Source organism: Chlorocebus sabaeus, chromosome 24 (assembly GCF_047675955.1).
Source record: "Chlorocebus sabaeus isolate Y175 chromosome 24, mChlSab1.0.hap1, whole genome shotgun sequence".
In the NCBI taxonomy this organism is placed as follows: Eukaryota; Metazoa; Chordata; class Mammalia; order Primates; family Cercopithecidae; genus Chlorocebus; species Chlorocebus sabaeus.
Genome location: NC_132927.1, coordinates 80,520,772 through 80,542,099, shown reverse-complemented (window position 1 = coordinate 80,542,099; position 21,328 = coordinate 80,520,772). Strand labels below are relative to the sequence as shown.

The window sequence follows — 21,328 nt, the reverse complement described above, 5'->3', positions numbered from 1 at the left end:
AAGGAAGGAAGGAAGGAAGGAAGGAAGGAAGGAAGGAAGGAAGGAAGGAAGGAAGGAAGGAAGGAAGGAAGGAAGGGAAGGAAGGAAGGAAGGAAGGAAGGAAGGAAGGAAGGAAGGAAGGAAGGAAGGAAGGAAGGAAGGAAGGAAGGGAGAGAGGAAGAAAGAAAGAAAAGAAAGGCACTTCTAGATAATCCAACTGTCAAAGAAAAATTCAAAAGGGGAATTAGCAAGTATTTTAAAGTGAATGAACCTGAAAGCACAATATATCTAAATTTGTGTAATGCAGCTAAAACCAAAAGCTGGTTCTTTCCCAAAACTGATAAAAATTATAAGCCTCTATCCAGACGGATCAAGAAAAAAAGAGAAAACACGTAATTAATACTAAGAATGAGAAAGGGTTCATCACCACAGAGTCTACAGATATTAAAAGATAATAATGGAATAGTATGTATAACTTTATACCAATAAATTCAACAATTTAGATTAAATAAATCCTGTAAAATATCCAAACTACTAAAACTCACTCAAGAAGAAATAGATATACTGAATGGTCCTATATCTAGGAAATATGTTGAATTTGGAGTTCTTTCCAACAAAGAAAACTCCAGGGGTGGGAGGAGTTGGGGAAGTAAAGAGGGATCACCAAGGGCTGTATGAACCCTGCAGGTAGCTGTGTTTGGTCTGTTTAGCATCTTGACTGTGGTCATGGTTTCACAGATGCGCACATATGTGTCAAGAGTCATCAAATTGTACCCTGTAAACCTGTGCACTTTACTGTATGTCAGTGGCATTACAATAAACCCAAGAAAAACAGTGACACCCCTGACCAAGACTGGAGGGCTCAAGGCAACTCTGCTTCTACGTGTGCCCTCCCAGCACAACTTTGCTCCCCTGGCAGCCTCAGAACCACAAAAAAGATGTTCAGAAAGCCAGTCACAGTGACCCCACAGCCCTATGATGGATCTGCTGTCCCATGGGGCTTATCTAGTCACATAGAAAGGAGTCATCATCTGTCCTCTCTCTGATGATTCTCAACTGCAAATACATTGCCATGGCTCAAGTGCTTGTGACCCCTCCAAAATTCATGTTGAAACTTAATCCCCAGTGCAACAGGATGAAGAGCTGAGGCCTTCAGTGGATGATGAGGTCATGAGTGCTCCACCCTCATGGGTAGGATTTGTGCCTTATAAAAGGGCATGAGGGGGTGAGTTTGCCCTTCCCATCCTTTCTACTGTTCATCCCTTCTGTTGTGTGAGGACATGGTGTCCCTCCCCTCCAGGTCACGCACACAAGACACCAACTTGGAGACAGAGACTGAGACCTCACAAGATATTGAACCTGCGGGCACCTTGGTCTTGGACTTCCAGCCTACAGATCTGTAAGAAATAAATTTATCATGTTTGATTTCTCCATCTCAGAGGTTTTGTTACAGCAGCACAAATGGCCTGAGACCCACATATACAATTAGATTCCATGAGCCTCGAGTGGGCACTCCCAGACCCTGGCCTGGCAAGTTACCTGTGCAGCGGGGGCTGTGGACTCCTCTGGGGAAGGACAGAGAAGCTAAGATGCAAATTCTGCTCTAGGCTCCTGCTCCCAGGGGAGTAGAGGCCAGGACACCACCCATAGCAGCAAATTCAGGGCCTGTCTCCCCTTCCTCCAGCCTGTCTCTCTTCCTGAGGTCTCTCGCCTAAGACAGCTGCTCTCAGCCTTGGGCAGGCTCGCCTGGGAACGTGGTGAAGACCCAGATCCCTGCTGCCCGTCCTACTCACTGAGCCCGGGCCTCTGTGGTGAGTCAGAACCTCTGCCTTCGCATACTGGTTTAGCTACTTTAACAGAGACCAAAAAACACTGGCTTTAAAAGGCAGAAGGTTCCTTTCTCTTGTGGAAAAGACAAGCTGTTCAGCTGTCCAAGTGGGCAGGGCAGTGTGTGCATGAGCTGGTCCCACATAGGGTGATCAGCAGTCCTAGTTTGCCCCAGACTCAGAAGATTCCAAGAATGTTTCAGTGCCAAATCTGGAAACATGCAGGCACACCTGGACAGGTGGGTCAGCAGGGATGCTTTGCCCTGCCCTGGCGTGGCCCTCCAGTGGCACAGCTGGCACGTCTCAGCGCCACAGTGCCCCAGTTCCACCCAGAAGTTGCATCTGCCTCTGTTCACACTTCCCTGGGCAGAACGGTGGCATGTGTCTCTACTAGCAGCCCAGGAGCCCCACATGCCCAGCTTCCCTTCAGGAATTCTGTGGCTGAAGGAATGGACCCCAAGGAGCCATCCTTCACCTGAGTCAGAGGCAGAGGCTGGAGAGGCTGGAGTGGAGGGGCTGGGGTGCCGGGAAGCACAGGTCTAGTCTCAGCAAAGTAGGGGCCCGGCCTCCTGGTGTCCCCAGGGACCAAGCAGGGTCTTGTTGTAAGACCACACCTCATTGCCACCTGGGGCCTTCCACTGGTCCTCCAAGGCCCTGCTGAAATTCGGCCTCTCCAAGGATCCCCCACTGGCCCTCCCACCACGTCAGCTCCAGTGACAGCTTTAGCTCTGCCCAGCTGAGCACTCAGGAAGTTTGCTGCATCATCTAAGAGGAAGCTCCAGCGAGCTCCATGTTATCCTACAGAAGGAAGAAATAGGTCCTCCAAGGAGATAAGGGATTTGCCTAGGTCACTTGCTTGTAGGCATAGAACTGGGGTTTGAATGCGTGACAGACTCTCGGTCCCCTGTGCCAGGGGCAGGGATTGTGGAGGAAGGTGCCTCTGCCTCTTCAACCCCTCAGCCCTCCCACCTTGCCCATTCTCCTGGCCAGGTCCCCAAGGCTAGCCTACAGGCTCCAGCGGGAATGGGTGGGAGCCAGCCAAGGCACCAGTGTTGTGGTGAGTGGGAGGAGCGGGAGCAGGCTGGAGCCTCTGAAAGTGGGGCCCCTGGGAGCCAAGCCCTTTCCCCAGCCTGGCTCCTTGAGGCAGTGCAGCTCAAACCCGAGGGGGTGGTCTGGCCCAGTGGCCCAGGGGAGGTCAGTGCAATGAGAAAGCTGGTGTCAGGGGCTGGGGGCTTCCCTGGAGAGCAAAGTGCCAGAGGCAGAGTTGAGGGGAGGGCCTTGGGTAAGGACCAGGCCCCTCCACCAACCATCCTCATTTCTGCTTCTCTGAGATTAGAAAGAAAAGGGTGGCTTGCTTTCGAGGGAGAAACCACTCTGAGACCTGGGGGGAAAGGACAAGCACCCCCAGGGACATAGTGATGCTTTGGAACATGTTTATTGTTATCGGTCTAAATTGTACAGACAGACACCAGACAGAATGCTTCCAAGCTGCAGAACAGGGACACAGCCACGATCCCCCACCTGAGCCTCAGCCTCTCTCATGAGGCTGCTGAGGGTTGAGGGCCCATGCAGAGGGCGTGGGGGAACATGCTTGTAAAATGAAATGGCTGCAAGGGGCCGTGGTGGTCAGGAGGCAGCAGCTGGGGAGGACACTGGACGCTGCCAAGGCCCCAGGCTCTGAAGCCAGAGCCTGAGAAGTGGCCACAGTGGCATTTGCTGGGCAACAGAGGAGGTGCTGGCCAGTGGTGGATGCTTTCCCGGGAACTCCACTCCCCCCACCTGGGTTGCCAGTGGATCCTGCTGTCCTGCAGCTGGCCCTCTTCTGGAGCAGCCCTCCACAGTCACCTCCTGTCTCCTCACATCAACCCCCCACGTGTGCAGGCCGGGCTCAGAGAGGGCAGGTGACTGGCCCAAGGCCACCCTAGCAGGCCTCAAACCCAGGCCTGTCTGACCCATCTCCCAGGACTCCCCGCAGCTCTCTAAACACTGGGTGAGGAGGTGGGGACTGGAGGGGGACCCTCCATCCCAGAAGACGCAGCAGGCCAGGCAGTACCAGGCAGAAGACCCTGGCCCCTGGCTGGAGGTGGGGACGGATTCAACCCTTTGCTGAGTCCCTCCCAGGACCGCCTGGGGCTTCACACGCAGGCTGGCGCCTAGACCTCTCGGGTGGGCGCTACCACGAGGTTCCAAGGAGGCTCTGGCGAAGGCACCTGTCATCGTGGGCGCCGCTTCTCCTCTACCTGGATGTGGTCTCCAAACTTCCTCCCCACCCCTAGTTTCTGTGCCTCGAGATCCTTCATGAGTCTAGCGCGCACTCGTAGGAGCCGCGCAGCGCTCCCTAAGGCCTCAGTGAGTGGAGAAGCTCTGGGGAGCGGGCAGCGGGAACCATCGGTCGGCCAGCAGGGTGTGGCTGCTGGCAGCCTGGTCGGCAGCTCCCAGGAAGCCCAGGGCAAGGAGCGCTCCTCAACCCTACGGGCCCACCGCCAGTTCCTCGCTGGGAATTCCACGGAGTTTCGAGGTGGGGGCCAGCGGGGCGCAGAAGGGCGGCGGCGGCGTCTCTAGGCCGGCAGCGCGCCAGGAGCGTGGGCGACCCAGCGCGCCCCCACCCGGCGGTTCCCAGAGCACAGCCCGGCCGCGCCCGGCCACCTCCCAGCAGCACTCGGCTCTCAGGCCGAGGGTCTTCCCTGGCAGCAGGTGGAGCCAGCCAGGCCCTGGGGGCTGCGGGGTGCGGCGCATGGGACGGCCGACCTGGAGCGCGGAGCGGGTCCGTGGACCCCTCTGGATTGGTCGCCGGCGCGCCCCTGGCTGTGACTCTGACTCCAGGCTGCGCATGGGACGTTCCGTCGCTGTCGCCGTGCCCGCCGGGTCTAGTGGTCCTAAACATTTCACAATTGCGCTACAGAACTGTTGAACTGTTAAGAACCACTGGACCCAGCGCGCGAGTCCCCAGCACCGTCGGTTCGCCGAGCTGTGGAGAGAGGAGGCCACGACGCCCTTGGGACCGACCGTGTCGCCTGCGGATCCTGGGGACCGGCCCCTGCGCCCAGATCCCCGCTGGTCGTGCACCCACTGCCCTGCTGCAGCCACCCGGCCCCGACGCCGTACCGGACGCAATGGCCTGGCGCTGGGGGATTCCAGCCGCCAAGCCCAGCCCCGCCGCGTCTTCCCAGACCCCGGCGTCCCCTCGTCCCGCGGGCCCCGCGTGGCAGGGCAGCTGAGCTCCGAGCGGCCGCGGCCAGCGCGGCGGCGCCTTTTATGCCGTGTGGCCGCCCTTCCCGGCGCCGGAATGCGCCCGCGCCGTGCTGGCCCGACCGGTTTTTCCGGGCGGGGCGGCTCCCGGGCCCACAGGTCCCGCGACTGATCCTCCACGGCCCGGGGACCTGCTCCGTGCGCCCGCGCGGGGGTGGCCCTGACTCAGCGGCCGCCCCGCCCCACCTGGCGCCCCAGCCTCCAGTGCCCGGCCTGGGCGCACCTGGCCTCCCGGGTTCTGGGTCCCCGCCGGGCCACGCCCGCACCGTCTGGTCTGGGCCGGGGGTACTCGGGTGCACGGAGGGCCCGGGGCTCCACCTTGACCGGGTCGGGGCCCAGGGCGGCCCGAGCAGGTGAGGACCAGCGCCCGACAGGAGCCCAGGGCCGTGCTCGCCCTCCAGTGGGTGTGGGGGCTGGGCTGGACACACCCACCCCGGCCCCTCTCACTTCAAAGGGAACTTCGTGGGAGGGGGAAAGGGAGGGGTAAAGAGAAAGTGAAACTGGAGGAAGGGAGGTTTCTGCTTCTCAGACCCTGAACCCTGAAACCGCCCAGCAGGTTTCTGCTTCTCAGACCCTGAATCCCCACCCCGCAGCCCACAGAAGTAGCCCCGTACCTGCCTCCTCATTTCCCACGCGGTGGGAGGGACGCCCTGCCCCCTCACGCTGCAAGAGCCCGCGCCTCGCTCTCCCCACTCACAGCCCAGCCCCGAACGCCCTGGTGCAGCTGGCCCTGCCGGCCCTGCCCACTTAGTCACCTGGAGGTGTCCGGGCCTGACCAGTGGAGCCTCCCAGGGACTGTGTTTCAGCAGAACATGGCAGCTGAGGGGAGGGCTCGGGCTCTAGGAAATACAGAGCAGGGCAGGAGGTGACCCCCTTCAGCGCTTGCCCCAAGTCTGGAGCCATTGGTGTGTCTGTATGGGGTTGGGCAGCAGGGTGGTGACCATTCATTCCAGTGCAGGGCGGTGACACGCCATCCCACCGCCTCCCCAGTCAGCCAGGAGCCAAGTGCTCAGGAACCAAGGTTGGCCCCAGACCGGAACACAACCACCAGATCTGAGGGCTCCCTGAACATTTCCACGTGTGCTGTGTGTGGCTCAACTGCCGCAGCCACCCTGGAAAGGGAATCAGAAAGGTTTTGTTATTTTCATTTTGCAGTTGGGGAAACTGAGGCTCAGGGAGGGACAGTGACTTGTGAGGACTGCACAGCTCTTGGTGGTAGAGAAGGGATGGCAGGCCTTGCCATCGCTGGGTCTGTGGGTCTCAGTGCCTGTGTGTGGAGTCCGAGGGGCTGTGGCATGGGGGAGGGGATAGAAGTGGACATACCGGGCCTGAGATCAAGAGCAGCAGCTTGGGAGCTCCTCCTGCAGCACAACTGCATGGCTGAGAAGAACCCACCTCTCTTCTTTTTTTTTTTTTTTTTTTTTTTTGAGACGGAGTCTTGCTCTGTCGCCCAGGCTAGAGTGCAGTGGTGCAATCTTGGCTCACTGCAACCTCCGTCTCCCCAGTTCAAGTGATTCTCCCACCTCAGCCTCCCAAGTGGCTGGGACTACAGACACAAACCACCACACCTGGCTAATGTTTTTATTTATTTTTTAGAGACAGGTTTCGCCATGTTGGCTATTCTCAAACTCCTAGGCTCAAGCTATCCACCCTCCTCGGCCTCCCAAAGTGCTGGAATAGGAGGCGTGAGCCACCAAGCCTGGCCACCTCTCCTTAATTCTAAGCCCTGGTCCAGCCCAGTCCTGGACAGACTCCTCCCAACACACAGCCACCTGGGTGGGCTCTCCTCGCTCAGCAAACATGGCTCCTGTGTCCAGCATCCAAAGGAACTGATGAGAGAGGACAGGGAGAAGGTGACAAGTACAAGCACCTGCAGTTCCCACCAGCAGCAGGAAATACTGAGCTGTGACCAGAAGGGGAACTTCCTAGCATACATGAGAACTCTGGTTACCTCCAGCTGGGGAAGGGCAGCCCTGGAGGGCCCTCAGCTGAGGAGTCTGATTTTAGGATAGAAAATGCTGGTTAAAAAGACCGTAGTCATGGTGGAGAGACGTTTCCCAGAGATAGACCTGGGATCCAGGTGATTCGAGATGGGCTGTAGGAACCAAGGCCTCCCCCAGCGTGAAATTACCAGGTGTGAGCAACGCCACCCCGCTGTGGGGAGTCGGGTCCCACGCACACCGGGCACCCGGCTGTGCCTCATTCCTGCATCTCCCATGGCCTCATGCCACAGCGAGAGACAAGGGGGCGCTGATTCACAGCCCGGCTCTGCCCTGTGCCAACGCAGAGCCCCGGGCGCAGGACAGGGCCACTCTGTGGCTTAGCTTCCTCAACCGTGAAGTGGGATAGACAGGGACCTGGTGCCCTCCTAGAGGCACAGTGGGGACGAAACACACCAACATGGGGCAGGACACGAATGCTCCAAGCCTGTCTGTCGCAGCTGTTCCCACTGCACACCAGAGAGCCAGAGGCCTTGGAGCCAGGTCACTGGCCAGCACAGCACCCAGGGAGACCTAAGCAGTGGCTCTGCACCCCCTGCCACTTCTGGGTGATTCTAGAGGAGTCCCCTTACCCAGGGCCCCTCTGGCCTCTCCCCAAGAGGCACAAAGCAACCCCCAAGGGAGCTCCCAGACTCGAGCCTGTGACTCTTCCCAGTCTCCTGAGACACTGGCCCAGTCCCGGGGCTCCCTGAGGTAGGGCCCTACATCCCACGAGGGTTTGGAGGGGACTGAAAATGGGGGTCTGGCTGCCCAGCCTTGTGAGGAGCTCTCCCCATCTGCCCAGCCCCTCCCCAGCCCCTGTGGCCCCCAAGCCATCTCCGCCGAACTCCATCAGTGGCCCAGTTGGAGAAAGGCCAGCTTGACAGGAGCTCTCTGTGGGACAAGCAGGATGAGTGGGTGTTTCTACACTACAGGACACTCACCCCAGGCGTCAGTGGGTGTGTCTACACTGGCAGGTTGGCACCTGCTCTGGGAGGGTGCTGCCATGTGGGCTAACGTGAGCCACCTGCAGCTTTCACAACCTAGGGCTCCGAGGGCCTGGAGCAGTGCTGAGTGGGGTGGCATGAGCAACAGGCTCTGCCCAGTCACTCGGGAGCTGAGTGAAGCAGGTGGACACTGCCGTGTGCAGGAGTCACCAGGGAGACCAGGTGGCTCAGCCCGGGCACGCTGGAGGTCGTTCCACCCCTTCTCACCTGCACCAGGCATTTGTTCAGATGCCCCACCACCTCCCGCAAGGCCCTCCAAGGGTCCCGGTCATCCGGGGACAGCAGAGGCTCCTGGTTCTCAGGCCCGGTGCCACCCTCCCTCCACCAGCAGCCCCTCATGGGCCTCACCAGGGTGAGGAGCAAAGGCTTCCCCGGCCGTTCGCTCGGCCTCACCTTGTTGTGCAAGGCCCAGGCACACCTGTGTCGGGGAGAGGACAGCAAGGATGCCGGCGGCAGTGCCAGCTGGGCTCAGGAACCATGCTGAGGAGCCCAGGGTATGCCCAGGTGCCAAGGGCCAGCTCTGGGGTCACACTTTTGCCCTCCTGGACCTCCAGCCAAACGGAGGGACCGACAGGAACCGTCACCTGGGCAGGTAGAGAGGCCTGGAAGGAGGCAGCTCCCACGCTCCTCACACCCAGCAAAAAGGGGTCAGGGGCTGGGGGCAGCAGCAGGGAGTCCCTGGCCATCCCAGGCCAGTGCATGCACACATGGTGGGGGCGAGGGGTCCACACCCCTGATTTCAGCCCCAGCTGAAATCACGAGGTCACCCCTGACCTTAGAGCACCACCCCCACCGGGCAGCAGCAGGGCCCACCCCACCCGCCCACCTGCCCAGGCTGTGCAACCAGGCTGGCACAGGTCAGCCTGTGCAGGGTGGCCTGGCTCACGGTGGAGGCTGAGTCAGGAGCGTCAGGCAGTGCAGGGTCTGGAAGGGTCCCGAGGGGCTCACCACCAGAGTGTGAAGCCCCCTGGACATTCATGGCCTTCTGCAGCCCCATGGAGCCCTGGTGTGACCCTGGCCTGAGAGGGGGGCCGGGTGCAGTGATGCCGGGATGACGGAAAACCAAACAGCAACTGGGACGGGATTGTGAGGACTAAAGAGTTAAGCGGGAGCAGCGTGCTCATCCAGGGGTTGGAGGGCTGCCTGGAGGAGGTGACTTCAAGCTCCAGAATGAAGGCGCAGGAGGTGAGGAGATGGGCAGAGGGTGTCTGGAGGAGGGACCAGTCTGGGCAAAGGCAGGGTGGCAGGAAGGAGGAGGGGCAGCTGGGAAAGGACCTCCTGGCCGAGTCATCTCCAGGCGCTCCTCCCCGCCCGGCTCACACAGCTACGCCGGGAAGGATGGGCCAAGTGCCCCCCATCACCCCCACAGAGCCTGAGCCCGACTCCCCACACACGTCCACAGTCCCGGACCCAGACAGGCCCACTCGGGGCCAGGCTGTATAGACCTGGTGAGGAGATGCCAGAGACTTTATTGTCATTATGCCCAACAAAGGCCTTCAGGCTTTGCATGAGAGCAGGCTGGGAAGCAGCCCCAGCAGTGGGGTCATGCCTGAGACCCCTCCAGCAGGTCACGGCAGGCAGGAATGGCTTACACTGCAGCAGGACGGCTTCAGGTTAGACACCAGGCAGCACTTCCTGAAAACATGAGGGCTCCTGAGAACATGTGGAGACCCAGGTAGTGTGTGAAGGCAGGGCAGAGAGACAAGCCCAGGTACCCAGTCTGTGAGGCACAGCCCAAGAGCCGGAGCAAACCCAGCTTGAGACTATGGGAGGGCCAAGCAATGGAGTGGGAATGGGGGTGTCAGCTGGGAACTGACCTGGGAGACAAGCAGTAGCACCAAGTCTAGGGGGTCCCAGTGGGGCAGGGTGCGGGGGCAGGGGTGGGTAAGGGGATGCTGCGCCCTGGCTGAGCCGTCAGTGTTCAAGTCTGGTCAGTTCCTTCAGGAAGCCCTCCCTGACTGCTCCTTTCTCCTTCCCCTCACCTCTAAACTGTGTTCCACCCCAGACATCCCCAGGAGGGGCTCTGAAGACCCTAAACTGGCTGGGATCCATCTCAGCCTCCTCTGGTTCTGCCCCCCTTGGTTACGCCCCCCGATCCAGCCCTGGGATCCAGGAGCCCGGGGATCCAGCCCTGCACTAGAAGCTCATTTGGGGGTGTCAGCCCCGCCTAGGGACTTACTGGGCATGGGACCTGGGCACCAACTGCACCCTCCAGGCTCTGTAGAAAGGCCACCACTGCCAGGTTCCCGGCTGCCTCCGCCTATGGGGAAGCAGTGGGGAGGCACTGCCTTGGGGCCACTGACCAGCAGCCTGGCCGAGGACCCCCATCCCCAGGACGCGTTCCCCCTCCCCCAGCTCACACACACAGGGTCCCAGCAGCTTCTTCACTCTCGTCACCCCCACCGCTCAGCGCCCCCGGGAAGGGGACCCAGTCTGTGTGGGTCCTGCATGGGGAGGGCTGGGGATTTGGGAGAGGGGCAGAGCAGGGAGCTGGTGAATTGTCCAGGTGTCCTTCCTGGAGGTGGCAGCCTTTGGAGAGGGTGCAGGGGGTGGGGGCACTCACGACGTGCAGGGCGCTGTGCCCATCATAGCCTGGCTGCCCCAGGTCAGCCCCTGCCTGCCACCACACCTGCAGGCCTTCGAGGTCAGCCCTGTATGCCAGCCTGGGGATGGGGACAGAGGAGGAGTTGTTGGCCACCTGTCCATCTGCCCACCTGCCTGTCCCCCAGGTGCCCTGGACGCTCTTACAAAGCCAGCCCCAAACAGCTGACCCAGCAGCGACCTGGTCCTGCGGCAGGAGTCGCTGGAGGTCATCGGGCAGCCTGGAGTCTGGTTTCACCAGTAGGTGGGACTACGACTCCAGTCATGGGTGCACATGCACAAACATACATGAACACACATGCATGCACAGCAGCATACACACCAGCATACATGCACACACACAGGAGCACACAAGCACACACCCACACAGGCACACTCACGAGCATATATGCACACACAGGAGCACATGCACCTTTGCGCACACATACGCACGCCCACCTGCTGAGCAGCCCGTGCCGGTTTCGTGTTTCACAACACCGCTCTTCCCGGGGCGGGGTCCGCAAAGGTGGAAGGAAAAGTTTGAGGCAGCCCAGTGGTTCAGAGAGGGGGACGCAGGAGGCACCCCAGGATAATGGTTGGCCCTGGACCCTGGCAGACTGCATGGGGGGTGGTCCTGGCTGGGACAGGGGTCTGGGCCCACCTGCCAGGACCTCGCCAGCTCCTCCTCACCCTGCCACCCTCCTGGGGAGAACTCACTCCCCTCCTGGGGCGGCCAGGCCAGGTAGGGGCCCGGCAGGGGAGGCCAGGCCAGGCCAGGTAGGGACCCGGCAGGGGAGGCCAGGCCAGGCCAGGTAGGGACCCGGCAGGGAAGGCCAGGCGCAGGCCAGGTAGGGGCCCGGCAGGGGAGGCCAGGCCAGGCCAGGTAGGGACCCGGCAGGGGAGGCCCCACCCCTGGTGTGCAGGGGCTGGGGGTAGTGGCCTGGTGAGGGAGGGGCTGCCCCCTCTTCCGGAGGGCCCTTAGGGACTCTGCTCCTACCCAGGAAACAGCAGCAGCCCTGCAGTGGCACTGGGTAATCTCTGGGGCGATTCTGCTAGGTGGCCTCACTGGCCCCTCCTGGACCTGCCCCAAGAGGCCAAGCCCCACACACACACTGGCCCCTGGGAAGGCCTGGTCGAGGGGCTCGAGTCCAGCCAGCAGGTCGGGCGGGCCAGGCCCACTTCCAAGCAGAGTCCCAGACCAGGATTCTGGTCCCAGCTCCCACAGGACCTAACTACTGCCTCAGTTTCCCCATCTGTCAGTGGCGCCAACAAGGCCCGCGTGGAGTGCAAATCTGGACCAAGTCACCCCAGAAGTCCCTTCAAAAGCAAGACCAGGGGTTGTGGGCCAGTCCCAGAGGAGGAGCCAGAGCTGCTAGTCCTCCTCCTGCTGGGCAGGCGCCTGCACCCACTCCCCTCCCAGCCAGTGAGCCAAGCCCCCGCCATCACCCACTCCCCAAGCCTGGGACTCTGGACTTACAGGGACACAGACCCCACCACTCACAGCACCCCCACTCCAGCAACCACCTGTACCCGGCCCAGGTCTCCTGCCTCCGACTCTCCCTTCTGGGTCCCTCAGAGCCATCCTGGCCTCAGGCAGCCCAGGCTGGGCACAGGAGGCAGCGCCAAGTCACCAGGCACAAGGCTTGGGGTGGGGGGCAGCGATTCTGGCTGTGGTGGACACAGTAGGATCCCTGCAGCCCTGGCCCACCTCCACCCACAACCAACACCCTCACCAAAGGCCTCCCTGCACCTCAGCCTCCCCAACAATAACACGATGTCAGAAGGCCTGAGCCTGCCTCGGTGGTCACTCGGGCAGCATGAGATCAGAAAGCACATTGGCCACTGGTGCCATGTGGCCAGCAGGTGGGGGCAGGGCCTAGGTCAGTTTATCGCAGGACGGGAACCACGCTGGGCTCTCGAGACCTGTCACCTGCCAGGGGCTTCAGCTCCCCTGTGCCCCACCTGCCCCAGCCTCCCCAAATGCAGCCCCAGCCACCCCCCAGCCCACATCCCAGCCCCTCTCACAGCCAACCGCCAACTCCCATACCCCTCCTCAAGCCCACCACACACACACGCATGCACAAACACACACACACGCATGCACAAACACACACACGCATGCACACACACACGCATGCACACACACACGCATGCACGCGCACACACACGCATGCACGCACACACGCATGCACGCACACACGCATGCACACACACGCATGCACGCGCACACACACGCATGCACGCGCACACACACGCATGCACAAACACACACACGCACAAACACACATGCATGCACGCACACACACGCATGCACAAACACACACACTCATGCACAAACACACACATGCATGCACACACACTCATGCACAAACACACACGCATGCACAAACACACACACGCATGCACACACACATGCATGCACAAACACACACTCATGCACGCACACACATGCATGCACACACATGCATGCACGCATGCACACATGTGCACACACGGACACCCTTGCTGGACTGTTCGCTCAGCTGAGAACAACTCCTTCCCCTGCCCCATGACATGCTCCCAGGCAGACACCTCTTCCCGCCAGTCAGGCTGGTGCACACTGAGGTCAGCGGGCCTTGCCTCTGAAGCCCCCACACCCTGACTCACCTGTCCCTCCCAGCAGGTCTAGCTTTCCTTCCCCAAGCTGTGTCCCCCACATGCCTGGAAGAGCAGGTGCTGTAGCTGCGCTCACCTGCACAGCTCCGTCCCTGCCTCCTCCAGCTCCTGGGTGGACAGGGAGGCCCCGGCTTCCCGAAGCAACCCAATGACACCTGAATGCCTGTGTGAGAATGAGCATGCTGACCTTCTGCCCTGGCCAGCCCAGCTCCGCTGCACCTCACTCAGGAGCCAGCAGGGACAGGGACTTGCCTGCCCAGGACCCCACAACCCTAGCCTCAGATGAGGGCCCATCCCTCCATCCTCTGCCTAGGCCCATGCGACATCATCTCGGGGTCCCACCACCTCCATTTGTCCAGAACACCTTCTTAGGGCAGCTCAGGTCTGCAAGGGGTAGGGGTCAACTCTGCGGCAACCCCGCACCCAGCCCCCAGGGGAGGGCATTGGTTGGTGCTGGCGGAATAGCTCCTCCCAGGGCAGTCTCCCCCACCCATCCCAAGGGGACAGCCCATTCCAGAGGACAGCCTTACATGAGCTGACCGGCCCCACTGCACACCCAAACGCTGATCACACCCCATGGTGACCTCCTCAGCCAGGCCCAGCAGACACTGAATCAATCCGGCTGACTGCCCTTGGGGTGCAGTGGGGGCGGGGCACCCGGACAGTGGAGTCTGTGGTGGGGTTGGGGCTCTAGCAAGGCCTTGGAGCAGACGCACAAAGGCCCGAGGCCACATAGCCCATTGCATGGGGTGACCTAACGATTGTGCCGTAATCACTGGCCATGCCCCCACCCCTGCAAAGCACCACAAATCCCCCCCGTCACCCCATTTAGGGAGCCTGGGGAATAGGTATGAGGCGGTGGCCTCCTCGCACCCCACTAGGGCACAGCAGGGCCAGGCAGGCGGCCTCGGGGAGCCTGGCGGTGGAGTGAGGCCGGGAGACCAGTTGGGGGGTCGCTGTGAGCCTGGTCCTGTGAGTCAGGAAGGGACGAGGGGGTGGGCCTGTGTGAGCTCATCTCTGTGCCACCCACCCACGCCCAAGGACTCCCAGTCTAGAATCTCCAGTCCAGACCACCCCAGCCCTGCTTGGGGGACCCTCAGCCCCTCCCCTCCTGTCCACCACCCTGTTCTCTCCTGTTCTTTTGAGTACCCTGTCAATGCTCACAGGAGCCTGGAAAGAACTTTCTACCCCAGTCACTGACTTGACAAAGGGCACCCCACCCCACCCCAGGACTCACCGCTGGGGAGGGAGACCCACAGCTGAACACGGCAGGGTCATATGACCCTAGGCTCAGACACCCCGGCCTTCTCTCCATGGGACTCCTGAGCACTCCCTCCCCAAACAGAACCCAGGGTCCTGCAGGCCAAGTCCTCCCACCCGCAGGGAGGAATCCCCAGGAGCCCTGGGATCTCTGAGCAGCCACGTGCGTCTGGGCAGTGGCACCAGCAGACAGGTCCTCGGCCTTCCCAGGCCCGGGGCTGCTGGGCGTCCAGGGGCAATAGAGTAGGAAGGGGAGACAGGACACAGATCCCACCAGTGCTGGCCCCGCCCCCTACGCAGGGGCAGAGGCACAGACTCTGCCTCTGCTACTGCTCGGGGCTTTGGGAAGAGACACCAGCCAGGGCTTGTGGGTGGGGCAGGGGACCCCCAAATGCATGGGCTGGGCCTGTCCTCCAGGACCCGAGTTGCCTGTTGCAGCCCCAGATCTGCAGCCGAGTAGCCTGCTTTTTATTGACCGCATCTGGCTGCTGGGCCAGGACCTTCTGCCCTAACTCCACCCCAGCCCCCCATACCCACAGGTGTACAGAGATGACTCGGGAGCACCGGGTCCTCCCGGCTTTGTCCATACCATTTTTGTTTTCTAGGAACTCTGGGCTGGGGTCTTACTGGGCCCCAGGCTAGGGGGGCAGCCTTTAGGAAGCAGATGTCCTCCTCCTTTCCCAGCCCAGCCCCGGGAGGCTGTTTGAGCACAGGAGCCCACAGCCTCTCTGCACCCACCTGCCCAAGGCAGCTCTATGCACCGCGGGCCCCACTACCTGCCCCGCACGGCCAGCAGCAGCGGGCTGAAGCCGTCCGTGTCCCGGGTGTTCACGTCCACACCTCCCTGCAGCAGCATGGTGACGGCCTCTGCGTGGCCTCCCCGGGCGGCCGCGTGCAGTGGGGTTTGGCCGTTAAAGTCCACCAGGCCCAGGTCACTGCCCTGAGGTGACACAAGGACACGCACCCCTGAGGGAGGGCCGGGCGGGGCCGGGTAGGCCATGGGGAGGGTGGGGTCCCTCTGAGGGTAGGGCCCAGCACAGCCCCTGCGCCCACCCCCAGAGCCGGAGTGAGACCCCACAAGCTGGCAGGACAGTCCTGCTGCCCAGCCTGGCCGACAAGGGCTTCGTGGGCGGATGAAAGGCCATCCTGCCTAGAGGGTTCAGAGCCCCCGGGCCAGGTGTGACTGGGGCTAGGCCCCCAGGGTCGGGGAGGCTCACCAGCTCCACAAGCACCTGCAGCACCTCCAGGTTGCCGGCGTGGGCGGCTGCACAGGCCAGGCTGGGCATCAGGGCATTCCGCAGGGCATCTGCCTCCTGGGTGGGGAAGGCGGCACCCTGGGACCCATGCCTCCCTCTGGCATCTGGTGGGACTGGCAGTCCCTGGTGCTGTGTGACCCCTGCCAGCCCCCACACAAGGGCCCACAGATCCCAGGGCGTGGGTGAGAAGGAACCTGAGCTGCCACGTCGGAAGGCCTGCGGTGGAGCCTCACTACCCCACCCCACCCAGGTCCCCTGCCCCTGGAGCCAAGGCCAGGCCACGAGACCACCATCCAGCTCTGTCCCCAACAGGTGTGTGGCCAGGGCCTGCTACCCACCCTCCAAGACACCCCCATCTGCTCCCACCACTGTCGGGACAGAATCGTAAGTCACCCTCGTGAGGAGTGTGGGAAGGGGAGCCAGACCCCTCCCCTGGGAGGAAGGCCCTGTTCCCACGGCTGCACCTTCCCAGAGGAGCCACCTGCCCCCAGCACCTGGCATCCAGGAGTTCACCAAGACGCCAAAAGGCCGGGGTCCTGGCAGAGGCCTCACAGGTGCCACCATACCCAGCAGGCACAACATGGCCTGGTGACAAGGCTGCTGCCTCTGGCCTGTCTCCCTAGAGCATTCAAGCCCCATGCAGCTGCCCTAATAACGGGCCATGCACGCCAGTCCTTTCCATCTGCGCATCACCCACCCCAGCAAGTGACAGTTGCAGCACATGGCTCACAAGACAGGTCCATCCCTATAGGGGGGAAATTGAGGCACTGAGGCCAGGGCAGGACCCCAGGCAGTGGGGAACAAGGCCATCTGGCCTGCCAGGCCCCATGTCAGGCCTGGATATTTGGTCCAACAGCCAAGGGGGCATGTTGCGGGGTCCAGGGAGGCCCCATTCCCCTGCAGACCCCAGGCCTCAAAAGCCCTCCTTCCTAGGTCTAGGCACCCCAGTTGTGCAGGGGACGTGCTCAAGGGCTGGTCCTCACCTCCAGGTTCAGGTGGGGGCCTGGAACCCCTGGTGCTCAGAGCCTGGGAGAGCCCAGAGCAAGCACCGCCCCCACTCACCCACCCGTCTTCTGGACAGGCAGCTCCCAAGGCAGCCCTGCACTAAAGCAGCGCTGCCAGTCAGAAGGCAGTGGCCTGCCGAGCCCTGTCCCCCAGCCTCCCTGCTGTGTGCCCACTGCCTGGCCCTTCCTGCATCCTGCCCCAGGGACCCTGCAAACCCTCCTTGCTGCAGACCCCAAACCCTCCTCCTGGGCCCCAGAACCGGGGTGTGCCTAACTGTTTGGGCTGGAGTGATGGCTACAGGGGCTCGTGCCTGCCTGGTGCATCCCAGGGTGACCAAGAGGATGCACAGCCCCCAGCTGCCACTCAGGCCCGTGTGCCACGCCATTACCTGGCTGCCACTCAGACTGAGGAGCCAGGAGACCCCACGGCCCAGCGTGTTGCCCTGCAGTGAGGGCTGGCACTCTTCCACCGAGGGTGGTGTCATCTCCCCACGAAGGTCCTTGGTCAGCAGCTGGGGGAGAGAACAGAGGCGCAGTGGCTCTGCAAGGGCTGGATGGGCAGCCCAGAACAGCCTGGAGGGTCGGGCTACCCAGGCACAGGTAGAGGTTGCCCTCGGCCTGAGCCTCGGCCGTGTGTGCTTCATCCCTCGGGCCAGAGTGGGCCAGGTCCCCTCGCAAGGCCAGCCCCCCTCCCTGGCCTTACCAGCTCGGGGTCTCCAGGGGCCCCAGAGGTCTCTGCCCAGCCCCAGGGGCTGGCAGCCCAAGGGTCTGGGGCCAACTGGGTCTGAACCCTACCCTCCAGGAAAAGTGGGAAGCAGGAGAGGATTTCCTGGCGACAGTTAGGGGAACTTCAGGTCTCCATGCAGGCTGAGAAGGAGCAAGGACAGGCAGAGCCTGGGCTGGGGGTCCGGTGAGGGCTGTGGGGAGCCTGGGCCCAGAGCTGCCCCTCACCACTATGGGGAGCCACATCCCTCCCCTTCCCAAACAGGACACACCCTGGGCCGGCCCCCAGGCTCTTCCGGCACTGCCCCAGGCATGCCCTGGGAGCCAGCTGACAGGCTTGTGCACACCGAGGGTCGCCCACAGCCCCAGAGCGCCCGCACCTCCTTCCTGTCATCCAGGCTCAGCCCTGGCTGGCCCAGCACATACGATAGCTTGGCCAGCGCGGCCTCCGACGTCATGTCGAAGCCTGAGATGACGCCAGCTCCCTCCATGGCCTGTGAGGAAGGGGCATGTGGGCAGGAAGGGTGACTCACCACGGCCCCCAGCCCGTGAGGGGTGGGTCAGAGCCCACCTCTGCCAGGCCCTCAGACTGTCCCCTTCCCTGCTAGGCCCTGATCTCCTGGCACTACCATGCCAGCTGCATAGTCTGTGGTCACAGTCCCCTGGAGGCAGTGGGTACAGTTGACGATGACCAGGCCGCGTTCTGTCGCCATCTGCAGCTCCTGCAGCAAGTCGGGCTTGGTGGGTCCGTTCCCCGAACCGAAGGTCTCCATGACCACGCCCTTCAGCGGAGGCTGCAAGAAGGCCCGCACCTGTGGGGCGGTGGTGGGAGGGAGGGCTGGATGGGGAGGGTCTCTGCCCTCAGCATCACTGAGGCTTGCCCCGTGTCCTCCCAAGGAGAGGGACCCCAAGCCAGGGGCAGCTGGTGCCTGCCCTGCTCCCAGCACAGCGGGGCTCCTGGCAGGTATGCATGGCTGCTGGCACCTGCAGGGGCTGCTCCCCCCACATTCTCCCAAAGGGTCGCCCTGTCTGTAGGGACGAAGGCCTTGTGTGGCAGAACACCGTGGAAACACTTCAGAGAGGTGGGAGAGGAGCCAAGAAGGCCATCAGAGGCCCCAGCACAAACGCCCTTGTCCAGCACAGCAGGGGCGGCTCCGAGCCAGCTGGAATCTGGGGGAGGACGCTGCCTCTAGGAAAGCATGGAGGACCCTGTTCTGGCTGTGAGCCGCGCCCCAACCCTGCCCACTCCCCAAGAGGCTGGAAAGCACCATGACCAAGGACGGGGACAGGGCCTGGGGCCGGTGTGGCCACACTGCAGACATCTCGAGTCCGTGTCTGGTGAGGGCCCCAGGGAGCCTGGGCACCACGGGAGCTGCAGAGGGCTGGGGCTCGGGGCTGCAGGGGCAGGATGGCCAGGGCGGTCCCTACCAGGGCGGCGGGGATCCCAGGGTAGAGGCGTAGCAGGCCCACATCCTGCTCCATGCTGCTGTGCACCACCAGCCCCGCCTTCCCGCCGACCTTCCGCACCAGCTCCCTGTTGACTGACGACAGGGAAGGGCCTGTGTGGCACCTTCAGGTCTCCCGCCAGCCGAGACCCCAGCCCAGCGCCTGGCCCTCTGCACAGGCCGCCTCCTCCCTTGTTTTCAGAGCCCTGAGCCTTCGCACCTCAGTCCCCTTGCCCTGCCTCCTCTCCCACAGGCAAATCCTCCCAGGCTGTGGCACAATCCGGCCTGTGCCAGGCTCCGCAGCATGCACGGGGCTGCAGGAGGAGGCACTCAACCAGCGAGAGACCGATGGGCAACAGAGTCTCAAGGGTGACAGCCCAGGAAATCTCCGCTGGCCAGGCAAGGGGGCAGGAGGGTCCCGCAGAGATGGAGGCCCAGCTGTGCCTTGCAGGCTGCATGGGGGCGTCGGGTGGGCGCAGAGACGAGGAGGGCAGGTGTGCCCAGCTGGGAGCCACCAGCAGTCGCTGCGCTGGGTCACAGGCGTGGGCCAGCATTGTCGAAACAGCCGGCCTCCTCTGCCCCTTGCTGGGCACCCACTGTGCCCACTGCCCACCGGCTCAGTGGTTGAATGAGTGAACAAATGGACTTTCGGATCCCTCACCTCTGGGGAGAGAAGGCCTCCATCCAGTTCACCCCAAAATCCTAATGTGCACCCCTCACCCCCTCCCCACACCCAGGGTGGGTGATGGTGGAGGTGCAGGCTCCAGGTGAAGTGGAGAGGGATGGATATTTGGGGTCAGTGCCCCTTGAACCCATCCATGCAGACGGGCTCCCCAGAGGGCACACCTGTCCTCGAGCTGAAGGCCGCCTCTCTGGCAGCACTTGAGCCCCCAGGGTTCTTCCGACCTTCTCGCTCCACTGTGGGTGGGGGTGGGAGGCAGACGCCGCAAGCCCGGCCCCCAAACCCTCAGAGGCCAGCGCCGAGGATGGGGTCCATTCCCTCGGCCCCTCTCCACACTCATGGCAGCCTCCAGCAGAGCAGGGCTGGATACTGGCGATTCCCACCGCACTGTGCGGTGTCAGAGCCTGCCCAGGGCAATAAACACCCTGGAGGCCGGAGAGCCCAGCCCAGGGAAACCGAGGCCCAGAGGCAGGGAAAGGCCTGGGCGCCTGGAGAGCCTGGCACAGTGCTGGGACAGGAACCTGGGCAGGAGGACCCCCACACATGGCTCTTCCTCCTGCCCTCAGGGAGATGTCGCCCATGTGTCTCTGGCCACTTCCACCAGAGCAGCTTGCATGCGATAAAAAGGACTTCCTTGGCATGGTGGAGCTGAAGAGGGGAGATGTGGGGTGCTGGGGATGAGAAAGTGGGGAGCAGGGACCCGGCAGTGAGTCTTCCACCCCCCCCAGTGCCCACAGCATCAGTCAGGCGCACACGATGGCAGCGTGAGATGCCCTTTAACTGACAGTGTGTGTCTCAGCTGGACAAGCAGATAAGGCATCAGCACAGGGAAGGAGGAGGCACCGCTGCCACCAGCAGAGAGTTATGGCTGCAGAGGGGGTTATTACACAGAGACAAAGAGGGCCCACGCCCACCCTGCACTGACCGTCGCCTCCTGAGGGTCTGTGGGGGCCACCCCTGGGACCCCAGTCCTTCCTGTCCAGGCCTGCTGGAGGCCAGGGGGATGATGAGTCCACACCCAGCGGCAGAGAGGAGCGCCAGGTGAGGCCTGCTGGCTCAGCCCCTCACCCCCCAGGAGGGACTGTGGCCCTGCTTTACAGATACCAGAGCTTAGCACAGGAGCCGAACGGTGTAGTCTGCAGCCTCAAGGCTGGATGTGGCACAGCTGGGGTGGCTGGGACATGTCTGGGAGGGAGGTGGCTTCTCCCAGTGCACAGGGAAGGGCTCTGGGGCTCTGTGTTGGGATGACCCAGCGAAAGGACCCACAGCTGGTGCGTGACAGGCCTGGCCTGACCCCAGAGCCATGTCCCCTTCTCCACCCTCCTCTGCTCCAAGGGCCCCAGCAGAGCGGGCCAGGGCCAGGGTTCAGCACAGAAGGGTAAGGGTGCAGGATTTGCCTGGGGGTGACAGTGTGGTCTCCTCAGACACATGGAAAGGACAGGGCCAGCAGGGCCTCCTCCAGCCTCCCATGCACCCCCCACTCCTTGGTGCCGAGCCGACTGTGGACAGGAGCACCAAGCCCGCCCATGACTCCCAGACCAGCCCAGCCTCTCACTTCCCAAACAGTAGGTAAAAAACCAGGACAAGCCCTCAACAGGGTGCTTGTAGCTGGCATCCCGGCCCAGGTTGGCATTGCTACCCCCAGCTGGTTCAGAGAGGGTGAGGGTGTACACTGCCAACCCG

At 62.4% G+C, this 21,328-nt stretch overlaps 1 protein-coding gene across 2 annotated transcripts in view; it reads right to left on the bottom strand.

Annotated features, from left to right (window-relative positions):
* Window positions 1–6,544: 6,544 nt before the first annotated feature.
* ASPG (asparaginase) overlaps window positions 6,545–21,328 on the bottom strand; it is a 30,489-nt gene continuing 15,705 nt past the window's right edge. Inside the window, exons 7-16 of one of the 2 annotated variants that reach the window (XM_007987971.3) lie at window positions 18,947–19,059; window positions 18,148–18,330; window positions 17,899–18,012; window positions 17,185–17,307; window positions 15,753–15,848; window positions 15,312–15,475; window positions 13,352–13,438; window positions 10,604–10,703; window positions 10,220–10,300; window positions 6,545–9,675 (exon numbers count right to left, since the gene is read on the bottom strand). In XM_007987971.3, coding sequence (XP_007986162.3) covers window positions 9,655–9,675; window positions 10,220–10,300; window positions 10,604–10,703; window positions 13,352–13,438; window positions 15,312–15,475; window positions 15,753–15,848; window positions 17,185–17,307; window positions 17,899–18,012; window positions 18,148–18,330; window positions 18,947–19,059 — 1,082 coding nt within the window. In that variant the 3' untranslated portion in view covers window positions 6,545–9,654. The remainder of the gene's footprint in view (window positions 9,676–10,219; window positions 10,301–10,603; window positions 10,704–13,351; window positions 13,439–15,311; window positions 15,476–15,752; window positions 15,849–17,184; window positions 17,308–17,898; window positions 18,013–18,147; window positions 18,331–18,946; window positions 19,060–21,328) is intronic. The other variant, XM_073011358.1, reaches the window with a different exon arrangement.